This window comes from Diabrotica virgifera, chromosome 3 (genome assembly GCF_917563875.1).
Source record: "Diabrotica virgifera virgifera chromosome 3, PGI_DIABVI_V3a".
NCBI classification, from domain to species: Eukaryota; Metazoa; Arthropoda; class Insecta; order Coleoptera; family Chrysomelidae; genus Diabrotica; species Diabrotica virgifera.
Window position 1 is genome coordinate 259386889 of NC_065445.1, and position 27942 is coordinate 259414830.

At 33.2% G+C, this 27942-nt stretch overlaps 1 protein-coding gene across 1 annotated transcript in view; it reads left to right on the top strand.

The window, feature by feature from the left end:
- The window catches only part of LOC114324772 (glutamate receptor ionotropic, NMDA 3B-like), a 424994-nt gene that overhangs the window by 382703 nt on the left and 14349 nt on the right, over positions 1 to 27942 (top strand). Inside the window, 3 exon segments of the mRNA XM_050647354.1 lie at positions 19628 to 19698; positions 19754 to 19891; positions 23263 to 23890. Coding sequence (XP_050503311.1) covers positions 19628 to 19698; positions 19754 to 19891; positions 23263 to 23890 — 837 coding nt within the window.

Here is a 27942-nt window from a genome sequence, read left to right on the forward strand (position 1 = left end):
TGGTGCTTAATGTATGCTGATGATGTCGTGTTAGTAGGAAATAGTGAAAGAGAACAAAAACTGGAACAGTGGAGACAAGCTCTGGAGGAAAAAGGTTTAAAACTTAGTAGGACAAAGACAGAGTAATTGCAATGTACATTTAAAGATGGAATTACTAAAAATAACATGGTATCTTTGGATGGTGAACTGATTGTAAAAAGCAATAGTTTTAAATACCTGGGATCGGTATTACAGAGTAATGGAGAAATAGATGGAGATGCATGCAGCAGAATTAGGGCTGGATGGATGAAGTGGAAGGAAGCGAGTGGTGTGCTGTGTGATAGTAAAATTCCAATGAAGTTGAAGGGAAAATTCTATAAAACAGATATAGGACCGGCTATGATGTACGAAACTGAATGTTGGGCAGTGAAAAAGAAAGAGGAACAACGAATGCATGTGGCGGAAATGAGAATGCTTAAATGGATGAGTGGAGTGACAAAAAGCGATAAAATTAAAAATGAGTATATTAGGGGAAGTCTAGGTGTGGCACCAATTGATGCCAAAATGAGAGAGCATAGGTTGAGATGGTTTGGTCATGTTCAACGTCGAGACGCTGATCACCCAATACGAAGAATTGCTGAAGTGCAGATTCCTGGAAGGAGTAGGAGAGGAAGACCAAAGAAGACGTGGTGGAGACGATTGGGCAGGACATGTTAGTAAAGGGGATTAATATTGATATGACTCAAGATAGAATTGTATGGAGAAATGCAATTAGGGAAGCCACCTCGCACAGGGATAAGGCAAAGAGAATGATGATGATGAATCCGTGATCGGAGAAGTATCCATTTTCTGTCCCTTGCTGTTACGTGGAATATACACTGTGAGCCGAAATAAGGTAGTACATTTTTTAATTGAAAATAACTTATTTGTTTTTTGGACGATTTAATTTCTTTCTGCAGGGCTAATAGCATAACATGTCCTCAACATAACTGCATATTTGGAAGAAAAAATAACGTACAGGGTCGGACTTATAAAAAAATTATGTAAAATTTAATTTGAACTCGTTGCAAATGAAAACTGTCTGAGCTAAAATTCAACTGATATGCTCTTTTGGTAGGTTAAATATCGAGGACACTTCAGTAAAAAGTAAATTTTTCAAAATTACCGGATTCGCAAAATATAATTTTTTTATTAAATTAGGAAAATATAACACTTTAACAAATAACACATTTTTATGAAAACAGTTTAATAATTATTTTAAAACTTAGACTAAAATATTATGAATATGACCACCATTATTGTTTACCACTTCTTGAAGTCGTCTGTGCCATAAACTGATACCCCCATTTATTACACCCTGTTCAAAATTGTTCCAAACAAACTTCTATCTTTCTTTGAGCTGTTCGATGCTTTCAAATTGTTGTCCGTCATACAAAGTTTGTTAAAAAATTCCCCAAATGGAATAGTCAAGCGGATTTAATTCTGGGTTGTTATGTGGCTACACCTCTGGCTCAATATAGTCCGGGAAATTTTCACTCAAGAATGAATATCCTTAGTAATTGTGGGTATTGTGGGAAGTGTGCGAAGGAGCATTATCCTGCTGGAAAGTGTAATCATAACGTACTTCTTCAATTTCAGGTAATAAGTGCTGCAAGATTTGTTCTTGATATGTTTCTGAATTAAGTTTCACCCCGGCATCAACAAAAATCAAACGAGATTTTCCCAACATGTATACTGCAACAGAGACCATAACACCTTTTTGAGGTGTCTCTTTTTTTACTAAACACTCCTAACACCATTTTACTAAACTTTTTAAATACTTTAAGATGGAAATCTTCTTTAATGATTCTTCGAACTGATGTGCAGGAAATCCTAGTTTCTTTTGCGATTTTTCTTGTTCCAACAGATTGGCCAGGTTGCAAATTTCCTAAAATTTTACTCTAGCAATATTTCTTTAGATCTTGAGCTTCGCTTCCTTCCTCTTCCACTTTTATGTTCAATAGGCTCATGGGTTTCCCTTAGATGTCTTAAGAACTTTCCAATCGTTCCAATATGCGAATTTTTCTCAGGAGATGCATTTGCAATATTTCTTACACCATAATTATATTTTTCACGGTAATATTTAATTAATATTCTCTCCTCTTTGCTTAAAGGTGACATTATGAACTGGCCAATTAATTTATCTAACTATAAAATGTTAAACAAATTCCATGGCTTACTAAGTAAAATTAACAATTAAGCGTTTGAGAAATTCTTAAGACATTTAACAAAAATTACTGCTAATATGAGGCAAAAACGATGGAAAAGATGTAATTTAATGTTAAGAGATTTTCTTTCTGGTGAACGTATTAGAAAAGTACTCGAATAAGATTTCCTAATTTAAGTAAAAAATAATATTTTGCAATTTCAAAATTTTTTTAAATTCTATGGCGAAGGCGTTTTCTGAACATTATTTAAATTAAAAAATGATATTTAGCGAATCCGGTAATTTTGAAAAATTTTCTTTTTACTGAAGTATTTTGGATAGTTAACATACCAAAACAGCATATCGGTTCAATTTTAGCTAAGATAGTTTTCATTTGCAACGAGCTAAAATGCACCGTTACATATTTTTTTTTATAATTCCGACCCTGTACGTTATTTTTGCTTCCAAATTTGCAGTCATGCTGAGGACAGAAAAACAAAAAAGGTATATTTTCAACTAAAAAATGTACTCTTTTATTTCGGCCCACAGTGTACCTTAAATTATTTCGTATGCTTTAAGTGATGACGCACGGGTAAAGAATCATGGACACAACTGTATACTCGGTTACTACTATTCAACCAAACAGCCGTACTAATAATCAATATTTAAATAAAAAATATTTATATACAGGAAGAGCTTGTGCTCAGAATTTCTGGTCAATGCTTTTTAAATGTGTGAAGTTGCGAATAAACATAGATCCCGAATCACTTAATAGCAAGACAACTTGAAAATTAAAAATTGTTTCGTTAAACAGAAACTATTTTACACCGCAGTTCAGACAAAGACATTGATTACTAGTGAAGCATTAATCAAGGTGTCACTTTTACAAATTCAAATCAAATTAAAGTATACACGAGAAAAAGTTTTTGTTCCTGGAAATTTTTGATATACGTATCACAGTAATTGAATTGGAGAGAAGAAAAAGTTGTACGCAACTTTTCCAAAGTTATGGGAATATCTTAAAACTTTTCAAAAGTTGAGTTATATCAGGAAACATCAAGTTTATGTATTAACTTTTGTAATGGAGTAATTAAAGAAAAAGCATATTTAACAACTAATAAAAACCCATATTTTATTAGAAGACTCCCTAAATAATAATAGCAAAATTTTTAATTATTAATAATTAAACACTCACCTAATACATAGCTAAACTGAAATATAGTCCTTTCACTCAGCTTATAAATATTTTGACAGAATCATTGTCAGAAACATACCACACACAATAATTTTTACCTGTCACTAGTAATAGCTCAAATAAACTATGTTACAGCTCCTTTCATTGAAAAAACAAGAATATTCACAAATAATAATTGGAGCTTATATTCGTTAATTTTTATTAAAAACTTTCCATGTGTAAAAAATCATACTAGTCTATAAATTGTTTTTTTTTTGTTTTCATTAATGCAGGTCTATTTGGTTAAGAGTGTCGGCGCAAAATTTCGGCCCAATGCTTTTTAAATGAATTCAATTTTTTCAAATCCTGAAAAGACTAATACATATTTCTGAAAAATTTAAACGCAGAATGAAAGGTTACATTATTACCGAGGGCTAAAAGTCCCTGAAAACTTCTATAATGTTTATTTTAATAAGTACAGGGGTGGAGAAGAAGAGAAAATTGAGTGTTATTTTTAATTTCAAATATCTTATTCAAAAGAAACTTTTTGTTTATTCTAAGCGACTTTCGGCGCTCTGTAATAAATTCTTTCATTCTGCGTTTAAATGTTTCAATTATATTTTTTATTTTTTTCGGTATTCGAACAAAATGAATTTCGCTTTTAAATGGATGAGTACGTCGTTTCGTCTCTAATGCTATTTAAATGGGATTATTTTTTTTAATCCTGAGAAAACTAATAAGTGTCTTTGAAAAATTTAAACTCAGAATGAAAGATTACGTTCTTATCGAGGGCTGAAAGTCCCTGGAAAACTTCTGTAATGTTTATTTTAATAAGTCACAGGGGTGAAAAACTAAGATAAAATGTAGTGTGATGTTTAATTTCAAATGTCTCATTCAAAAGAAACTTTTTATTTAATCTAAGGGACTTTCGGCCTTCGATAATAATTTAGTCTTTCATTCTGCGTTTAAATTTTTTAAAAACATTTATTAGTTTTTTCAGGATTTGAATAAAATGGACACCATATCCGTGGTGATATTTGCCAAATCGAACATTCGCTATCTTTGTCATACAACGCACTGAGTGAAATAGAATATGATGGCAAGACAGTGACCATTTTAAATATTTGACATGGAATCGGGAATATTTTGAGTTGTTGATCAAATAATATTGATAGTGTATTTGTTAAATAATTTATTTAAGACGTGAACTTAATAAAAAGTTAATTGTTTGTTATTTATGGACGATTCAAGCAGAGACTTCACCAGGATATATTCTGTGATCCAAGTATTTGGTTGTTAAAGATATTAAAGATGTTCAAAATTATAGGCGTTCCATAGTAACAATATATTATTAAAAAATCACTTTAACACTTTTCTCTTTTCTCGATTGAGTATTAGTTTTTGTTGTACAGTATATAAATTATTACAATCACTGAATACATAATTAGTGAAAAAAATATCATATTTATTAACTGAATTAATAATTTGCAATTATACAAGTAACAGTTATCCAAGAACATTGAAAAGCCATCTCTTTAAAGTTAAAGATGACATTGTCAAGTAGTAATGTTTACATATTATCTATACGAGTGAGAATTTTACTACACGTAATTTGCCGTCTAAAGAGAGAAAAAGTAGGGATAGCCGTAAAATATTTGCGAATTATGTACCGATGGCCTTAATAAAGTGAAGAAAAATCTATTTATTTCTTATAAATCTATATATTTTTCATCACAAAAAAAATTTGACCAAACTGCTCAAATTTTCACATTCCCTTAGCCCACTATTTCTGTATAAACGAATCAAATCGGGGATTCCATGGACCCATTTCAGAAACTAAGCTTAAAAGAAAATAATATGAACCCGTTTTCAATGAAATCCACTCTAAAATCGTTAGGATATTGAAAGATAAAATTGGCACGTACTTTTATTGGTGCATCGATACTTCGGTAGACACTTTTCAATTTGTTCCATTAAAATCGGTGGATTCTAAACGAATTTTCTTCGATTTCACAAGTACACTAGACGCAAAGGAGGAGAAAATTATTATAATAAAAGTAAAAAGGCTTCTATGTATATCTAAAATACTCTGAGTAGAAAATTGTTTTATATTAAGTGGTTTTCGGTAATAATAATATTGCAATTGCATTATTCTTTTTATTCCTGTACTATATCCTTTCATTATAGTCCTTGGGCCCACATATAAAATTATTATTTATTACCACACCGTCGAAACTTTTTGTACTTTGTTATTTTGGTGGAGTCGGACAAATTTGGAGCTTAGCGCATTATGGTAGTGGGGCGTTTGTCTGTCAAGTTGTCACGAAGTTGTCAATTTAATGCAAGAAAAAAATTATAACCACATTGATCATTTTATTTTAATCAATGGTTTTTATCATATAAACAGCGAAAACACGTTTGTCGGACAAAAATATTGGGCCATATGACACGTCCGACACGCTAAATATGTCAAATTTATGAAAATAATAAATTTATTACTACGTGACTCATTTTAACAGAATCTACCATAAAACATTTTTACAATATTGCGCTAACAATTTTGCGCCGAAGATGCCAATTTCCTGGAATTTTTCTATTTAGTACCACAGATGTTATTTTCATTTTGTACTGTTTTTTTACATGTGTAATGCATATTGAATCACTTGTCGGACAAAAATAATGGGTCCAAAATTTTTAAAAAAATTTCGGAAATTTTCCCATTTGTCGGAATTTTTTTTTGAAAATTCGAGAAAAGAAACTACAGAAAGATGTTTGTCACTGTTCAAGGAATATGTACATAAATTTTCAGATCAAAATTTTTCCAAAATTTTCCCTAATGTCGGAAAATTCTTTGGAAAATTTTGGGTACAACTCTACGTCACGCCCTTTTAATTGTTGTATTTAGTGTGTGTACCAATTTTCAGCTAAATCGATTCAAAAATAACCGAGAAAAACTGTTTTAAAAAATGTTTTGACAATGCCTCCTACTATAGGCGTCGACAACCTAAAAGAATTAAGTTTTCTGTTCGTTTGTCCCAACATTTTTGTCAGACAATTACATTTTTTGTTTAAGAATATAATTACTTGTAACCTACTACTTTTGTCGGAAAAATGGTTGTGAAGAAAGGGATGCACGAACACAGCATAATTTAAAAGTATAGTTTACTAATAAAAACTAAATTTTTTATCCGACTGTCGATTTGCCCCAATATTTTTGTCGAACACTTATATTTTTTTATTTGGAATATAATTACTTCTAACCTCCTTTATTGTCATAAAAATATTTGTAAATAAAAAAATTACAGGAAATGGACATCTTCGGCGCATCCGACTGCGCATAAGCCCCGTGAAAATTTTCCGACAAGGTAACAACATTATTGTAAAAATATTTTATGGTAGATTCTGTTAAAATTAGCCGTGTGGTAATAAATTTATTATTTTCATAAATTTGACATATTTAGCCTGTCCGACGCGTCATATGGCCCAATATTTTTGTCCGACAAAATTGTTTTCGCTGTTTATATGAAAAAAACCATTGGTTAAAATAAAATGACCAATGTGGTTATAAATTTTTTTCTTGTATAAAATTGACAACTTCGTGATAGCTTGACAGACAAACGCCCCACTACCATAATGCGGCAAGCTGCAAATTTGTCCGACTCCGCCCAAATAACAAGTATGAAAAGTTTCGACGGTGTGGTCATAAAAAATAATTTTAAATGTGTGCCCAAGGACTATTACGTTGGTTACCATCATTTATTTATTAAGCTCAACAGGCCTTGGGCTAAAACATTTACATTGCTGATTACATTTAGTCTTATAAATTTTATTTAATTACATTATAGTCTTTTTATACAATCCTTCACCACCTCCTTCCATATCCTTCTGTACAATGCTAGTTTTTTCCATCTCTCAATGTTACTTTTCTATAGGTTTTCGTACACACTGTCCTTCCATCTTTTTCTTGGCCTGCCTTTCCTTCTCTTTTGTATTGGTCTTCGCGAAAGTACAATTTTTGTCATTCTTTTACATTGTCTGTGTTTTGATCGTCGTCGTTATCGTTAGCTCTTAATACAGTTCTTCCAATTCTTTATTGGTTTTTCTTCTCCACTGACCTTCTATTTTCACACCTCCATATATTGCTCTTTGCATTTTTCTTGATTAAGGCAAGGTCTGCTAAACAACTCCAATTACTACTAAACAAAACTAGCAGTTTCTCTGAAAAGTATGGACTAAAAATGAATATAAAAAAAACCAAATATATGATACCATACTAAATTTACAATCAAGATGCAGTGGAAATAAACAAACCAAGACACGTTAAATGCTACTAGGAGCACTACCGAATCATACTTTACAATGTATACCTATATATTGTAAATACCAAATAATTTTTTTGTAAACATCAATAGTTTTTGTTTTTCTAAATAGAGGCGTTTTGGAGAAATTGAAAAATTAATTACATGCCGCTCTTCAAAGAGCTCTAGCTCCCTTAGGAAGCCTTTTGGGACCAGATGATTTGCGTTAAAATCTAATATTTCGAGCCCAGGAATCTACAGTTAAAATATTTCCAATTAACAATGAAACACCCTGTATAATGTGAATATCGTATATGCTAAAACTTCTAAAAACCTAATAACAAATTAATCAAGCACTGAATTTGGCCGTCCGCCATTACCTAATTTACATTTTGACAAAATCTGTAACGCTTAAAGGTAAGTAAAAATAAAGCTCCTAGACTATAAAACCTTTGCGTGTCTCTGCTTCTCTTGATTTTTTCTTTATATCCTCAGCTCTTTGCACAACTTCAAGGGACAGATTTTTCACAGTTAAGTAGTTTACCGAACGATTCTTTTATGGTTAACAAGTCTCAGCCGAACTTTCTTTCTTACGTTTAATCTCTCACCAGCTCTTTATAACATATACTTTGACGTTTCCTCGGATAACTTAGTTGAGAAAAGTTTGGCTTTTAAAATTTAGAAAACGGTGCTTTAATGATGCAAAAAAAAGTATGTATAAGAAGTGACATATGAAGTATGTATGTATATATTATGTATAGTATAATATGTATGCATGTATTCGTAAAGGTTTCCACGGATAATATAATTAAACATAAGGCTTTAGTCCAGAAGACTTCGCAATACAAAACAATTCAAGACTTCTTTCCCACCAAACCTTTTTATTCAAATTTTCCATATAGAAATAGAAGACACACTACCACCATCATTAGAATGCGCACAGGCCATTGTTTAACAAAACATCTGTATAAAATGAACATAAAGGATAATCCTTTTTGTGAATGTGGTCATCTCGAGAATCTGAACCACATCATTTTTGAATGCCCGATTAATGTGATTCCTAATTTTGATATAGACACAAAATTCATTTCCATAAACTTCAAAATACCACTCTCTATATACAATATTCTAAGTTCCCTAACGGAAGAATCGGTGAATGTAATAATGCGTTTTCTTGCAATTAACCAAATAAGCTTATAAACTGCAATGATTTTTCTCGCAATTAACAAAATAAGTTTACAAATTGCAAGGCTGAACTGTTTATATGTATTCGAGTTATATGTTGCTAGTTGCCATTTAATTTATGTTTTAATCATACTTAACCTGACCTAATTAAACTCATATTAATTATATCACACCTCATCAAAAGCTTTTCACAAAAACATAGTCAGCGATTTTGATATGGCTCAGAGCCAGACTATATTAAGATCGCCTATAAATCGTGCTGGTGATCTCCTTGCAGCGAGACCAAAAACAAAAATAAGAAGAAGAACTGAATTAATAATTTGCAATTATACAAATAACAGTTATCCAAGAACATTCAAAATCCATCCCTTTAAAGTTAATGATGACATTGTCAAGTAGTAATGTTTACATATCCATGCCAGTGAGAATTTTACTACACGTAGTTTGCCGTGTAAAGGCAGAAAAAGTAGGGATAGCCGTAAAATATTTGCGAATTATGTACCGATGGCATTAACATGAAGTTTTCATCAAACAACAATAATACAGGTCTATAACAATATTTTTCTTTAACATTTATAAATACTAAAATCACAATAAAGATACACTAAAGATAAACAAACCAAGACACATTGAATGTTACGAGGAGCACCCCCGAATCATGATTTACAATATAAAACTTTGTAAATCATGATTTGGCATTTACAAAATATCTATTTATCTATCTAATCAGCCCTAAACATCCATCCTTGGATATCGCTCTCCTCTTCCTTATCCATGCCTCTCTATCTTGGGTAATTTACATCAGTTTTGACCAAGTGTGTTTCTTCAAGTCATCTGACCATCGCATCTGTGGCCTTTCCTTCTTCGTTTGTGGTTCCACGGTCTCCAATGTATAATCGTCTCTGTCCATCTCTCATTCTTCTGCCGTAGGGTTTGTCCGGAGAACTTCCGGAGAGCTTGGCTACTTAGCTTAAGCCTATTAGACCACCTCTACAAGTTATTCACAAGAATACTAACAAATAGACTGGAGACAAAATTGGATTTTTACCAACCTAGAGAACAGGCGGGTTTTAGAAAAAACTTTGGCACTAACGACCACCTACACTGCATAAAAGGGATTATAGAAAAATCTATCGGATACAACCGACCATTGGTCCTGGCTTCCGTAGACTTTCGCAAAGCATTTGATACGATAGAAATTAACAGCATAATGAGAGCATTGAAGGAAAGTGGTGTAGATTATCGGTACTACCAACTGATAGCGAACATATTACAATAATGCAACCATGACCGTCCGACTACACAAAGATACCAAATCTATAAAAATCAAAAGAGGAATTAGACAGGGAGACACGTTATCTCCCAAACTTTTTACGGCAGTACTTGAACATGCTTTCAAACAATTGGTGTGGGACGCCAAAGAAATATATGTCGACGGTGAAAGGCTCTCCCACCTACAACTCGCAGACGACATAGTTCTTATAACAGACAACTTAAAAGAGATTAGAACTGTGCTTACTGAGTTAGATGCCCCCTGTAAAAAGTTGGTTTAAACATAAATTTCGAAAAGACACAATACATGACAAATCTGGTACCAAGCGAAAATCCAAAAGTCGACGTCAACGAAATAGCATTGGTCCATAAATATAAATACTTAGAGCATGAAATCCAAATTGCCAGGGACAATCAAACTGCTGAATTACAGAGAAGGATCACCTTAACATGGGCCGCATATGGAGACATACGCTCTATTCTTCAAGAGCAACTTGCCAAATTATTTGAAAGGGAGACGTTCGACCAATATGTGCTTCCAGTCATGACTTACGGCGCCGAAAAATTATCGTTAACCCAGGCCACAGCAACGAAACTTGGCGTGGCCCAAAGAAGAATGGGTCGGTCACTACTTGGACTGACTCTCAGAGACAGGGTCAGAAACGAAGAAATCAGAAGAAGGGCAGGCGTCACAAATGTCATAGAGCGAGTAGCATGGCTGAAGTGGAATTGGGCGGGCCATGTAGCCAGAATGAAGGACGGGAGGTGGACCCAAAAAATTACAGTGTGGAGACCACGAGAAGACAGAAGAAGTAGAGGTAGACCACATACACGATGGACAGGCGACGTCAAAAGGATTGCTGGGAATTGGTTGCAGAAAGCCCAAAATCGACAAAACTGGAAGAAATTAGGGGAGGCCTATGTTCAAATTTGGATGCAGAAGGCTGGATGATGATGATGACTTAGCTTGAGACATCTTCCACTTTTGTTTTGTTACGGATCTATTCGTTTCTTTTCCTGTCTGATAGTTTAATGTTCAGCATTTGTCTTTCCGTGACAAAATATTTACAAAATTTATACATATTGTAAGTTATGATTCGGTAGTGCTCCTCGTAACATTCAGGTTTCTTGGTTTTTTATATCTAGTGCATTAGCCCAATAAATAACCGTTTTGGAGTGTAATTTCCAGGGACAACTCCGAATTGCATGAAAATTTGGATTTAGGTTCTACTTAGCCTCCACTTCAAAGTTGAATTTGTGCCGTTGGTTGCTTTTACTTGGGGGGTCACATTTACCCCTTCTTGAAGGATGAAAAACGCGTGTTTAAAATAAGGCCGGAAATGGATAAATTGACTTATTTTAAGCACCTTTTGTTCTATAAAGTTTTTTACGTAAGTCAATACTTTTCGAGTTATTCTCGATTTAAAATGTTGATTTTTCGACAAAAAAACTACGTTTTCAGACCGTTTTTCCCAAATAACTCAAAAAGTAAATGTTTTATCGAAAAAAATATTTTTAACAAAAGGGTAGCCTATAAAAAAACGAAAAAAATGGTGTACCAGTAAAGTCTACAAATTGAGTAGAAGCAAAGTTGTAGCTCATGAAAAATACGTTCTTATTCGTCTAATTCCAAATCGAATAATTCAACGCGAAACCACCGAAGTAAGAAGCGTTTTTCGGGAAAACCTTATTAACATTTTTAAAGTATCGAAAAAAAGCTTATTATTTGTTTTTTACAAAAGTTTACATCATCAATAATAAACGAGTTCACTGAAAAAAAAGGTTGACTCCTTTTTTTTGGTAAAAAAAATCGTGAAAACCTCCCTCTATTTAGCACCCTAAATGAAATTAATCGTTTCGCTTTACCATCTATTTTAACTGTATGTGTATTGTTTACATGATCTGTAAGTTTGATTTGTTTGAAATGCTTATTTTTGAAAACATTTGGTTTTATAATAAAAAAAACTTTTCAAAAAATTTTTGAAAAATTTCATTTTTTCAAAATAACTTAAAAAGTATTAGTGATAAGAAAAATCTTAAAGAGTAAAAAAATGTGGTTTTTGCTATTTTATAAATATGCTGGTTTCATTTTGTTTCTCCGTAAGACAAAAATTGGTTAAGATATGGCTGTTCAAAATTTGCATACACTCGTGATAGTGACCCATTCAAGCTTTCTCAATTATAACCCTTTCAAAAAGAAACACTTTAAACCGGTGAGACTGACAGATCATATAAAAAATATATAGGTAATTAATTTGTTTGTAAAGCGGTAGCGATTAATTTCATTTGGCGAGCTAAACACGGCGAGATTTTCATGATTTTTTACAAAAAAAAAAGAGAGCCAACTTTATTTTGAGCGTAACTCGCTTATTTTTAATGCTAAAACTTTTGTTAACAATTAAAACAAAGCTTTTTATAAACACTTTAAAAAAGTTTAAACGGGTTTTTCCCGAAAAGTGCTTAATTTTTCGGTGATTTCACCTTGAAATATTCGATTTGGAATTAGACGAATAAGAACGTACTTTTCATGAGCTACAACTTTGTTTTTATTTGATTGATAGACTATACTGATACACCATTTTTTTTGGCGTTTTTTATAGGCTACACTTTTTTCAAGAATATTTTTTTCGATAAAATATTTACTTTTTGAGTTATTTACGAAAAACCGTCTGAAAACGTAGTTTTTTTGACGAAAAATCAACATTTTCAATGGCAAATAACTCGAAAAGTATTGACTTACGTAAAAAACTCTATAGAACAAAAGTTGCTTAAAATCAGTCAATTTATCTATTTCCGGTCTTATCTTGAACGTATGTCTTTTCACCCCCGAGAAGGGGTGACTGTCACCCCCCAAGTAAAAGCATAATTTCAACTTTGAAGTGGAGGGTAAGTAGAACCTAAATCCAAATTTTCATGCAATTCGGAGTTGCCCCTGAAAATTACACGGTATCGCCGAATTTCCCGTTTATTTACTGGGCTACATATTTATTATGATTTTAGAATAGATAATTTTAATACGTAGTATATCGTAGTGTAGTTTGAATTTTTGATAAATGACTAAACTTATATTTTATGTTGCAAACACCTTTTCCTTGAACGCAGCACAGTAGTTATATCTGCGAGTTTTTCTATTTAATAAATATAAGTATTTTTGTTGTAATATTAATTGAATAGTTGTAGTATTAGGCCAAGCTTAGAAATGCAATAAGTTAATAATATGATAGCGTACAAAGCAATCCGTAATGTTCAGCTAGCAGCTTTAAGATTTGACATACATAATTGCAGTCTTTAAGAAAGTTAAATAACTCTTTTTTCATATACTACCTGATCAATACTATTATTCTGCAGCTACCTATTTTCTTATGGCACCTTATTACGAATTACTATTTCTATTGGGAATAAGCCACAATTTTACTTTAAATAAGTTTATTTTGACTTAAGACTCCACGTAAGTGGAAATCGAAACGCCAAAATAAACTTATAGGCTATTGATTATAATATTCAAAATAAGATAGCTAAAAGGAACTACAACGTTAACGGGGTTTTATTATTTCATATGGTCAATGGACATCTATATATGAAAAAACCGCAGAGTGAAACTCAGGTTACATTAGTGTGAGTTCTATGCACTTTTGGTACAAACATATTTACATAAAAATTGTTCCTGGTTAAATTGCCTATCTAAATATCACTTCTTAAAGTCAATGATACTTTTTTTTACAAAAATATATTCAAACGAAAAAGCACAAAGAAACCCAAAAGAAAGAAATTTTGTCTTTTGTCCCATAACTTTTTTCCACGAGGATATAGGTATAGACATTGCTTTGCAGAAAAAAAAATGTACATATTTCTACTTTAAATATTGTTTATTAGAGGCAATTAGGATTTATAGTTTTCGAAATATGATTTTTCAAAGTTCTCCACTCATAGCAATTTTGGGCAATTTTCCTTGTTATTTCTCAAATATTGTTCTGTAACTGTTTTCTACGTAACTTTAGGTATAGTCTGTTCGCTAAACTCAGACGCAACTTTCTAGATATTTTAGTCGGTAATTTTGCCAATTTTAGTAAAAGTGGCAAAAAATAATTACTAAATAGTTAATAATCACTAAATAGTTAGTAATTTTGCCAATTTTTGCAAAAATGGCAAAAAACAAAAAAAATATCGACTAAAATATCTAGCCAGTTGCGTCTGAGTTTAGCGAACCGACTATATATGCAATGGTACACGTAATAGGAATAGAAATCAATTACCTTTAAAATGGTCTCCTGTATAACGTTTGTAATGTACTACTTTTTTTTTAAGGAGATTATGGTTTTTCAAGGTTTTATACTTTTAACGATTTTTTATAATATAATATAAAAATAAAATATTATTACATATTATATAATATATAATATATAATATATAATATATAATATATAATATATAATATATAATATATAATATATAATATATAATATATAATATATAATATATACTATATAATATATAATATAATATTATATTATATATACTATATACCTAATATATACCTTAATATATACTAGTACCTAATATAAATAAAATATTATTTTTACATTTTTTACGATTATTTTTGAATAAGATATTATTTTTCAAAGTGTAATAAGTACTTGCAACGATTTTTGATTTTAGGATTATTTTTTTAATTTCTCATTATAACTTTTTTTTTCTTGTACATGAATATACAATATATTGCTCAATAAAGAGGGCTTACTTTCTGTTCTTTAAAATGGTGTATCATCTATATTTAAATAATGGAAACCGAGTGATTCTTTAATATTTTTTTCCTGTATTATTTAAAATTATTTATTTTATAAAAATTGCATAATAATTAGTCTTAGAAAACATCACTTTAGTTAAATTATTTAAACGTTGACATTTACAAGATTTTCAAAATCAAAGTCCATCTCTTCGTTAACATTAGCATCAATATCTTCCTCTGACACCTCAGTTAGAGTTCCCACAATTAGTACCCATGCACATGTACCCTTTGAAGAATATTGAACAACTAATTACTATCTTCCTACAACCGCAGTTTTTTGTACATTCTTTGGTACATTTACATGCTATTGTTTCAAGCAAAGCTTGTGGTGCAGGAGCTTTGACAGTAAATAATATTAGAATTAATCCATATTTTAAAGTTTGCCCGGCCGAGCCAAGTGGATCCAAAGTATTAGCTATAAAAAATAAGATTTAATCATAACACACAATCACATAAAAAAGTTATAATGCAAAATTTAAAAAATAATCCTAAAATCAAAAATCGTTGCAAGTACTTATTACATTTTGAAAAAGCATATCTTATTCAAAAATAATCCTAGAATTTTTTTTATAGTACACCATTTTAATGTAAACAGAATAAGTTTTATTTTTTATTAGGGTAAAACGCCAGTTATTGGACACGAGACAGTTATTGGACATTACAGTGTTAACTTACGATTATAAGATTTCTGCAAGTGCTAACAAGAGTATATTTCACTAGGTGGCACTACTCGCTTCTATATTACGTACATTCTTATGTCTATGTTCTGCCTTTAACGGGTTCTGTGATTTTGGCGGTAAATATTTTTAGGTTATGTGAGTGAAGTGACATTTAAGCATTGTGTTAAGCATCTGCTCTGACTTTTTTTTCAAAACTACGTGTTATTTTTAAGGTAAGATTGTATTTTTATTTAAAAGCGTGTAGTTAGGACACTTATAGTCCCTAAGGTAGATCGCGTACAGTAATAGGGATTTTAATTTGGATTTAATTACGCCTGTCCAATAACTAAACTAGAAAACTTGCTGAATTCTATTATGGGACACCTGTCCAATCACTAGATAACTATACTTACCACATATTTCTACAATTTTCAACGTGTTTATGTATAATTAACTGGAGATAGCAGTAAAATTAATTTAGTAATCGATTTGACAGTTATTGGACAGCTGTCCAATAACTAAATTTGACCGTCCAATTACTAAATTGATTTTTTAGGATTGTAGTAAAATGCCTAAACTTAGAAAATACGATAAGAATAAACTTATAGAAGCTGTTAAGGATGTCCAAAATGGCACTGAATCGTATAAAACAGCTGAAAAAAAATATGGAATTCCGAAGTCCACTATAGAATTTAAATTAAAACATCCGGAACATAAAGATACACTTGGACCGTCTCCTATTTTAACTTGCGAGGAGGAGAATACTCTGGTTAGGTACGTTCATTAAATTTATCTTAATCCATAGCATTATTTGATTTTACATTCAATATTCCAGATGGATACAAGAAACCGCTTCAAAAGGTTTCCCCAAAAAGGCTAACGATTAAAAAAGCAGCGTGCAAAAATTTTTAACCGAAAATCCTCGCCCCAATAACTTTAAAGATAATCGACCTGGAGATGGATGGTTAAAAGTCAGTCGCCAAAAAAATGTATTTTAATCGGTATTTATCGTTTGATTTTTTTAGGGATTTTTGAAGCGACATCCAGAGGTTTCTAAAAGGACAAGTGAAGGTGTAACGGCAGCTAGCGCTTGTGTATCTGAACGAGACATCAAAAACTGGTTTAAAAATATTGAAACCTATGTCAAAGAAAAACATCTAGAAGAAGTTCTAACTGATCCATCAAGAATTTTTAATGGAGATGAGTCAGGATTTCAAATATGTCCATCTACTGGTAAAGTATTTGCTATGAAAGGTTCAAAAAATGTTTATAATGTTGAAAAAAGCTGTTCAAAAGAAAACGTCACTGTGATGTTTACGTTTTCAGCAGACGGTAAAATTTGCCTGCCTATGGTTATTTATCCTTATCAACGTATTCCAGAAAAAGTTGCTAAAGGCATTAATCCTAAATGGGGTGTGGGCAGAAGCGATAATGGTTGGATGACGACAGAGACATTCTATCAGTATATTGCGAATGTTTTTTACCCCCACCTAATTGAAAATAATATTAAGCTTCCAGTTATTCCTTTTGTAGATGGGCACAAGAGTCACTTAAGTTACCAATTAAGTCTATTGTGTAATGAACTGCAAATTGAAGTAATTGCACTTTATCCTAACGCCACAAGGATTTTACAACCATGTGACGTCTCTATTTTCCGTCCACTAAAAGAAGCTTGGCGGCAGTCAGTAAGAGAATGGGAAGAACAGCATCCAGGAGGGGTAGTCAATAAGGTTGTATTTGCTTCTATATTGGAGCAAGCTACAAAAAAAAGTTGTAAAACTGAAACAGTAGTAAATGGTTTCAAGGTTTGCGGATTGTTTCCATTTAAAGCAGATGCTATTGACTACACAAAATGTTTAGGTAAAGAAGTAGTAAAAAATTTAATCATTTCGGATCATCAAAAGAAACCCAAGATGGACTATAATACTTTCGTAAATATCTTAGGTCCTGAAAAAGTTCATAGCTTAGAGAATTTAAAAGAAAATCCAAAGAATAATCTACCTAGCGACGATAATTTGAATTTGTTGTTCAAAATCTGGAATTTTTTTGAACATGATCCAAAACATTCTGATAACCAAATGGTTCTAAAAAATAGAGACACAAACATTAATATTATTCAAAATATAGCTATCACATCTCCGGTTAAAAATACTGAAATAAAAACATCAGAAAAAAGTGGTATTGAAAATGTAAATATTTCTGAGAGTAATAGTACCAATGATATCCATATTCAACAATATAAAACTAATGTTTATGACTTACCCTCTACAAGTAAAATTATTGTTAAACACGAATTGTTGGGCAATTTTTTAACTTCTCCTACTGTACCGGAAAGAAAAAATAAACGTAACACGGAAAGACTTCCTTTTGCTATTACATCTGCACGATATCAAGAAATGTTACGAAAAAAGGAGGAGTTAAAAGAAGAGCAGGAAAAACAAAAACAAGAAAGGAAACGGAAAAGAGAAGAAAAATTAACCAAAAACCAGTGTAGCAACAAAAAGAATTCAAAAAAAGTCAAATGTTCTATTTGTTCAAATGATATTCAATCGAATAAATTAAAATGCGATGACTGTAGTCTTTATTATCACGAATGTTGTATTCCTGTTAAGCATAGACAGCATATACCTAACGATGGTGATCTATTTATATGTCACAACTGCTTCAATCTGCAGGATAGTGATTCCGATGCTAATAACAGTAACCAAGACAGTGAGGATGAAGATATTGACGAACTTTTCACTCAATACAAAGAAGCACAGAAGCAATTATAAAATTTAATTGTGTCAACAACTGTACATAATAGGTACCGCACAGAAATTTTGGTTTTTCTTGTAATTTTCATTTATTTTTAGGTTTGTATTGTGTTAAAGCAGTTGTCCAATAACTAATTTTGAGTGTCCTGTAACTAAATAAACTGTCCAATAACTATAATTTTTGTAACTATTTTTAATAAATATATATTGACAGAAAAGATTTAACCCTTTCTTTAAATCCTTTTAGCCATATTGTAATAAACTGTTTAGACTACGTTTTGTATAAATTTCAATTCAATCTGCAGAGAACAATGTGAATTACGAATTTTTAAAGTTGAAATTTTCTTAAGTGTCCAATAACTGTATGGTTTACCCTATATAATATAATATACCTAAATGCAGAAAAAAAAGTTATAATAGGAAATTTTAAAAATAATCGTAAAATATATAACAACTTGTTAAAAGTATAAAATCTTGAAAAAGATAACCTCTTTAAAAGAAGTCGTACAACATTATACAGTAGAACATTTTAAAGGCATTTGATTTCTATTCCTCTTACATGTACCATTACATATGCCTAAAGTTACGTAGAAAAAAGTTACAGAACAATATTTGCGAAATAACAAGGAAAATTGCCCAACATTGCTGTGAGTGGCGAACTTTGAAAAATCATATTTCGAAAACTTTAAATCCTAATGACCTCTACCAAACATCATTTTAAAGAAAAAATTTGTAAATTCTTTTTATTTAAAGCAATGTCTATACCTATATCCCCGTGGACAAAAGTTATGAGACAAAAAACAAATTTATTTCTTTTGGGATTTTTTGTGCTTTTTTTGAATATATTTTTGTAAAAAAAGTATCTGTGACTTTAAAAAGTTATTTTTAGATAGGAAATTTAACCAGGAACAATTTTTGTGTACAAGTGTTTGTACCAAAAGTGCATAGAACTCACCCTAATGTAACCTATGCCCAGGGACTAATTCACCCATTTCTCAAAAACGTACCCCTTTAAATGGTAACACTCCGCGGTTTTTTCATATACAGAGATTAATTATTGACCATATGAAATTATAAAACCCCGTTAACGTTGTAGTTTCTTTCTATAGTACTTAGTCAATAGCCTATTAATTATAGTTGTAACTTTAAACTAAAATTGTGACTTCTTGACAATAAAAAGAGTAATCAATCTACATTATCAATTCAACGTTTACTATATCTTATATTTTTGTAGTGCAAACGTAAAATATCCCTACACAAACAATAAATGTCGTAGAGTATATTGCGCACTATAGAGTATTAGTTGCAATTGTCTTGATGATTCTTGTTTCAGAAGGAACACGAACAGCGTCGGCGCAGAAAGAGCAAAGCGCAATTTTTCGAGATGATCCAAGAGATACGAAGGTAAGTGGCAAGGCATGCGTCCCTCCTCAATACTCAATTACTATTAAATTTAAAGCACCATCCGTAGGCAGCAACAAGAGGAACGGGAACCGCCGCTGGAGTCCGTCACCGAGGTGGATTCTGAGTACCAGTTGAGTCCGGATGAGAAGAAGTCGAGGTTGAGTCCAAGCATCATTAAGAGGACTTTCTTAAGGTATGATTCTACTGTGATTTGATAACGAATATTATGAGTTCTCATCACAATCTATTACACTTATATCAATATTTACCCTTCATTTATACTGTTCATTTGAAAACGACCCACAATGAATATTTTAGATATACGACATATTAGAAGGAAATGCCCAAAAGGTCGATTTTTAAATAAAGTGTCGTTATTTTCGATAATAATAACTATTAGGACGTCACCGAGACGTCGAAATGACGTCATCCATTTATTTTTTCATTTTTCTTCGACTCTCTCTCTCAGAAACTTTTTCTATTCTTGACGAGCCGCTTTTGGCTTTACTAATTCCTTTGTTAAACTACGTCAGTTTTTCACTATTCGGTCCCTAGTCGAGATTCGTCCTTCCCCAGACTATTTTGCCAGTTGTTCCTTGCGTACTCGTCCACACCGTCCCTCCTTCTCATTCTTGGTCTATCTATTTCCTACTGCTGCCGATATTAGGGTTCATCTGGGTGGGTGTAGTTTTCCTCTATTGGGTTATAATTATTTCTCACTTATCCCACTTTTGGTTTGATTTAGCCCTATTATAATAGTCTTACCACTGCCCTCTAAGATTTTGCAGTTCTGTTTCTATTTTATTTTCTTGATCTCTCTGGGAAGCGTTCGTGGTAAAACACCGTTATGGTCTATCTTTCCATTTGCACTGCTTATTCAAGACCCTTCACGTGTCTGATGGTACCTATTGTTCCCACTACAGATTCTTTGAGTATAGCTTTGCAGAATTCCCAGAATTTGTCCCTCGGATTTCTAAATTTCATTACAACTAAACTTGCAGTCACAAGATCAAAATGAGTTTAACTGTGATCGGTACACGAAGGTTCTATTGCTATGTACATGCAAATTCCTTATAATGTTATATAATTACTGAACTTGAGACGAACTATAAAAAATACATACATATTGTATTAATGTTTGTAGTCCCATACACTAAATTATTAGCGTTAGCATCACATCTCAGTATTCAACAGTCAGACCTGCAAGATTTCCATTATAAAGCCTAAATTCATGTAAGTTTTCTTTGGCAAACCCTTTGCACATCACAGCCGCTGCAACTTTGAGGTGCTGAAAGTTTACGTAAAGGACCTTTATACTACCACGTACCAGCTAAGTGAAGACTAATGATCTATATTACTCAACAACTTCACTTCTTCGATAACGACTCTCTAGTGGTATCCATCTTTTTGAGCGAACTAACACCATCTCCAGTTCTAAGGGTACGTTCCATATTCTGAAGACGTGCAGTCTTCTCTCTAGGCTTATTGTCTCCAGCTGCCTTAGAGCTTTGCATCTCTGACGTATTAACACTATTTCTTTCTTCAGCTCGAACCGTCAAAGTTGTGATCGCTATACCGTGAAGTTCCGGCCTCATCAAACTTTTTTTTCCATCGTCTTTGGCACGGAACTTAATTTTGCTTATACCAAAGTACGGACATATTATATAAAACGTCTCGATCTTCTCAAACGACTCCTCAAATTATTCCATATCGCAGAAGATAGAATGATACTTTGCAATGGTGATCTCCAACATCGAATAATTCGAATATGGCCCTTGAATAAGAAGATACGTGCGGCATATACTCTGCTTGGGAATTTCACCCCATTGTTTTTAACCTGAAGGCTTGCACCTTCTCAGGGGTTTAGAATGGGAACTACTTTCTGGAGACTTTGTACACTAGCACTAGTTGCACAAGAAATTACCATATACCTTGGCCTCAATTTGTTCTTTGTGAGATTTCTTGTGGATGGTTTCCTAATGCTCTCTTCAAAGTCGAAAATGGAAGTTTTCACAGCATTAAGCATTGTTTGTTTGATTTGGAATTCAGGGAGTTGGAAAATTCAGACATGCTGGCCACGGACGTTCCTTTTTTTGCTTCTGCTTAGCCACTTCGGCCTTTGCTTTGCTTATCGATTTTTTATGTTTGTTAAGTATTTTGGTGAAACTAACGGTGATAATTGTTTGGCTTCAATGAAATCATAACCATTTTCTGTGCAGTTTGGTAATGCCAAACAATCTGGCCAAGGTTCTGACGTCTTTGTAGACCATCACCTCCACCTCCTCAATGAATTTAATTTTTACAGCTATTTTTGTCTGGCCTTGCGGCCACTGAAGCAGACCCTCCAAGACTTTGTTATTGTGGTTGTACTTTCATTTCTGTTGCGACCTCATCAACAGAGCCCTCTGAGCTTACTGCTATCAAGAATTCATCTACTTTTGTTTCTTTTAATATTTTGGATATTCATACTATTCCTACGAGTAGCTAAGGAAGTTTAGGAAGTACTCGCCCACTCGAGCTAATCACCGAATGTTCGTACAAGGCTAGTTACAACCGGATGTTGCTTGGTTTCCGGGGGTTTTAGTTAGAATTTGGTAGCTAGCAAGTTATTCGCTCCAAGATACGAAAGAATATACCTTTGATTTTGTACCATTATAGTTCCAGTATTTCTGCACCAGAAATTCGCCTTTCACCAAGTGCTACGCAGCAAGAGCCTTCTGGGACGTGAGAGTAGGATTTGTTGGCAGTGCTGAGTTCTATTTCTAAAATTTACAACTCTTTCGATGGAAAGAGTGCACACTACTCAAAGTTTTATTACAACATGCGTATATGCAACTGATTCCGTCTTAAGATCCTTAACCAACCACTAACCACCAAAGAGATATTGTGTTTTTACTAACGCATATTTTAAATACCACACAGTCTTACACAAATAGACCTGGATCTTGCGTACAAAAAAAATTATTAATAGCAAGCTGAAAATTTGATAATAGCTTAACGGTCGGACAAACTTTGATGTACGGGAACACTGGAACAGGGAAAGCTTTAATTGTGGAACAGGTTACAGGTTTCGAACGCAGACTACGAAAAGGTCCCATGTATTTTGTCGGACAGAACTTCCAATATATTTGTTACCCTTTCATTAAACTCTTATGCAAAAATCAGACTGCTTTTCATCACGAATATGATTCCTGTCATTTAACATGTTCTACGTATTGGACTTAAAATGTCACAACATATTTGTCGGACCAATATGTTTCCATATATTATGTATAAAGTTTGCTACTGAATAAATTTAAACACAACCTACTAGTTTTCACACTCATAAACTTATCAGGATGACAAGTTCCACAATTTAAATCACGTTCCACAATTAAAACTTTCCATGTTGCAGTGTTCCTATAGATTAAAGCTTATCTTATTAGACACCATTCAGTTTTTAACAAATTTTCAGTTTGCTATTAATATAACTTTTTTTAGTACGCGGGATCCAGACTTAAAAAAATTTATAGAATAATATCGTAATTATCTCAATATTTTTAATTACAACAATATAATTTTTAGGTCTAGTCCAAAGGCTGATAATGGGACAAAGAGCAGATCACCAACAACGTATCTTAGCAAACAGCTATTCAGTCCACGGTCCAAAAATAAAAACAAAAGCTCAACCAACCTTAACGTAAGACGTTTTAGTACAGATAGCATATTTAACTCACAGACACTAAACAACAAGGACCACAGTACTGTAGTCGGCAGAAGACTCAGTAAAGATGCTTCCGCGTTTCTATCCAGTTCTCCACCTGATATAAACAGCAGGCGATCCAGCTATTTAGACATAATCAACTCCGGAAGTAAACTGGCTGGAAAAAGCCCTATCCTCTCCATCGAAAACCTCTCAGACTGTAGCAAGTACTCGGAGCCCATGAGGAAACTATCGGACTCGGAAAGTATAGGGAAAAAGCTGGCTACTTTGCCAAGATACGAATCCATCGACAAACATCGTTTGTTACAGCCTCAACATAGTCTTAATTTGGGTAAAAGTGACGAAACTTTGTCCAAATCTTTGAAACCTGAACCAGTGGCGCAGGCGAGAAGTTTCAACAATGTATCGCAGACAAACACGAACGAAAAAAGTAATTTGTCGGATGATGAAATAGCGAGGAGGAATAAAGAGACGATTAATCAGTTACAGGTAAGAATTTTATTTTAAAATATTTTTATACCTAACAATAAAATACTGAAAATTTCGTTTTCAAGACGTCCACAGAATTTATTATAAATTAATGTCACTACAGCTGTTTCGGCAGAGTGTCGAAGCAGCTTGACATGTGATGTATTTTACTACAGTTGAGTCCAGGTGTCTTTACTCGTGCGTCGTTAATACCTGGCGAGGTGAAAGACTTACTTTTTATCTAGCATCTTTGTCTTCCACGCATGAAACTAAACACAAACCAGCTACCGCCTGTTATTAAGTAAAGATATATGTTATTTTTATGAACGCTTTTCCTAGAACCTGTCATTTCTTTGATCTTTTTGTGTAAATTAAAGCTGTCATACTTTTTATCCAGGTCTTCTATTTCTTTGCATCTGTCGGAGAGCCACCTCTCTTTTGCCTCTCGAATTTTCTTTCTTATGTTTCTCTGAATTCCTTTGTATTTATTCGTGTCTTTTGTTTTATGTTTTCTTCGTTCTTCCGTAAGTTCAAGAATTTCTACTCTCATCCAATATTTTGTTTTTTCTCCAAGTGGTTTGAGGGTTTCTTTTCCAACTGACACCAAGGCATGTTGAATTTTTCCCCATTTTTGGTTAACAGTCAGGGTTTCCGCACTATCTTCTTTGACTTTCCTTAAGTTCTCGTTTATTTTAAATTTCGTTTCCGCATATATGTGCTGTCTTGTTTGAGCCGCCTTGTATCCATGATTTTATTGAAGCTAGGGCTCTTTACCTTCTTTAGTTTCACTCTCATAGACAAAACAACAGGGTTGTGATCGGAAGATATGTCCGCTCCTGGATAAGTTTTAGATAATATTATAGAATTTCTATATCTTCTGTTGACGATAATATAATCTATTTGATTTCTGACTAATTTGTTGTTATTGTCAGCTGGTGACTTCCATGTACGTATATAGTCTACGTTCAGGAAGTTTGAACAAGGTATTTGCAATTATGAGTTCCTCATTGATACAGAAATCAACAAGCCTATCTCCACGTTCATTTATTTCTCCGAGTCCATATCGCCCCACACAATTCTCCACTTGTCCTTGACCGACTTTAGCGTTCAAATCGCCCATTACAATATTTATGTCATGTCTTTTAGTTAGCTTTAAGACATTACCAATTTGTTCATAGGAGACCTCTATGATGTCTTCATCCTTGTCTGCAGTGGATGCATTGCATATACTTGGATTATATTTATTTTACGATTTAAATGAGAGTTGAGAGACAGCATTAATACTCGATCAGAATAGGGAACACAGTTACAAACGGCTTTCCGAAAATTTTTATAAACTATAATTCCAACTCCTTGTTTGTGAATGGTGTCCTTGTTTCCGGAATAATACAGTGTTCCATTTCTGGTGTTACATTTTCGTCATCCAGCCCATTGTATATCGCTAAGGCCAAGTATGTTAATCTTCATTCTGCACATTTCCGACACAGTGTTATCCAGTTTGCCTGATTGGTATAAACTTCTTACGTTCCATGTTCCAATTTTCAATGCTATAGAGATATTTTTATTTGTTTGACAGGGATTTACCTTGATGACGAACTGAGAGGCCTTGTCGTCTAAATATGATTGTCCTCCCCTGCCGAATCTTGGACTCCGAGCTCCATGATCACTAAGTAAATTATCGATTAGTGGGTCCATGATAATTTTTAGCACGAGAAAGCACGTTCTAATTTTATGAATATGAAAAATGAAAATGAAAAAGGTCCTATGTAGGAAATATTTAACATTAGCTCTTAAAGTACGCCTAACAAAATGTTACGTATACAGTGTACTATACTATGGACTGGAATCATGGACGTTAAATGTAGAGACAATGAGACGACTTAACGCCTTTGAAATTTGGACCTATAGAAGAATTATGAGGGTTTCCTGGGTAGATAGTGTTACGAACAATGAAGTACTGATAAGAATAGGTAAAGAGAAGGAAGTTTAACTTACAATTATAGAAAGAAAACTACAGTATCTCGGACATGTGATGCGGGGCGAGAAGTATGGATTGCGGCTCATAATGTAGGGAAAGATAGATGAGAGAGGAAGCATCGGCAAAAGACGAATTTCTTGGCTGAAGAACCTCAGAGAATGGTTTGGATGCAGCTCAAAACAACTATTTAGAGCTACTGCCTCAAAAATTCAAATAGCTATGATGATTGCCAACCTCCGTAGCGGAGATGGCACCTGAAGAAGAAGAAGATGATTTTTACTAAGGATATCCATGCGGATCTTTAATGTGGTAGTCATCCCGTGGCTTTCCACATCTCAATGCCGTTGACTAATTTAGCTATTCCGCCTTCGGAGTTAATTTCTCGACTCCAGGGCAATGAAGTGCCCTACCACGTGTCGGTTGTTCCACCCGTAGCTGTTGACCCACCAACAAGTGGGGGATTTCTTATTCCGGCAATCGTTTGGTTATTTTAACAGCTCTAGTATCCCATAATAGACCGATCCAGGATCATTTCCCTTACGCTCTATTTGGTACTGATGCTGCTGTCTGACAGAGTAGCATATGGATAAGGGAAACTTTGGTAATTAGGTGGGAGAATGGGTTTAGGACATAATTTCTCCCAGGAACCAGGAGATTGGGAGATAATTATGGCTCTCGTGGGCAGAGTCGCATCCCTGAAGTAGATCTATCTTCCACCGGGAACATAAAAAGTATCTACCCGCTACCACTGTTTCCATAGCAACATTTAATATAAGGAATTGTTTGGTCCAAATATCCTACCTCCACATACGGATTGATATAGCTCACCATCTCCTTCTAAGTACCGTGCCCAAATTTTAGGCGTGGGAAGCTTCCATGACAATTTGCCGATATCGTTCTCGATCTTGCGCGACATGTAATAATTGATCTGCTGATAAACCAGTCAATTGACGAAGGTTTTGTAGCCATGAATATTTTTTCCTACTAATTCCTCTTTTTCCGTCGATCTTTCCGTTGAGTATTAACTGCAGTATCCTATATCTGTTACTTCTCATAATATGCCTCATATATTCAAGTTTTCTCTTTTTTATCATCTTCATTGTCACCGTCGCCTTGACCTACTCTGTTTAAGACTTCTCTGTGTGAAATGACCAAGATATTCTGAGCACATGAGGTATTCTGAGATATTCTAGATATGCTCAGAATATCTAGCTTACCATGTATAATTATTATTTTCCAATTTACGTGGAAATATCAATTTTAGAAACATATATTAAAACTCAGAGTCATCTGAATATTATATTTTCAATGCAACACAATAGTAATACGGTCTCTTTGTTTCAAAATTTATTTCACGCCGCGATTGAGTTTGAACATTGTATTTCAGTTGAATAAAAAACTTGTTTCAATTATTCTCTGTCACATTGCAAATGCCAACAATTTTATTTATTTAAAAGACTTTTTCATTCAGCGCTTTGCATCTTTTTTTAATTCACTTTGTCAAATGTAATACATACTTTATATTGTTGTGTATTCAGCTGTGTTTATAACCACATTTGTTGTTATTGTTTCCTTTAAACTCAAAAATCAATAATTCAATACACAACGAAAAATACGTTAGCTATAAATAATATATTTGCAATTTATAGACGAAGCAATAAAGCACTAAATTGGCCTTACCTCCGAAAAAAAAACAAGACGGATCTTAATAATTTTTTTTTGCATTCGATTCGTGAATGCGCCAGGAGAATTTGTGACTCTTAGCCATGGGATAATATTGAAAAACTGCATACCAAAAATGTATTCTTAAAGTGCATCTCAAACAGACAATAAAAAAATTCTGAACTCGTCAGTTATGAGTTCAATTTTGTTCCTCGGGGTTTTTGAGGTCGCTGAAAACGAATACGACGTCGTGGGTGATCTCCGGAGTACCTGATGCCCAGGATACTTACTGTTTACCGCGTCTTGTGGAGTTTTCGGCAAATTCATTAAAACATTAGTCAAAAATCATTACTCGGAGGGTTTTTGGGGTCGCTGACGACGAATATGAAATTGAAAGTGATCTCCGAAGTATATGGTGCCCAGGGTACCTACT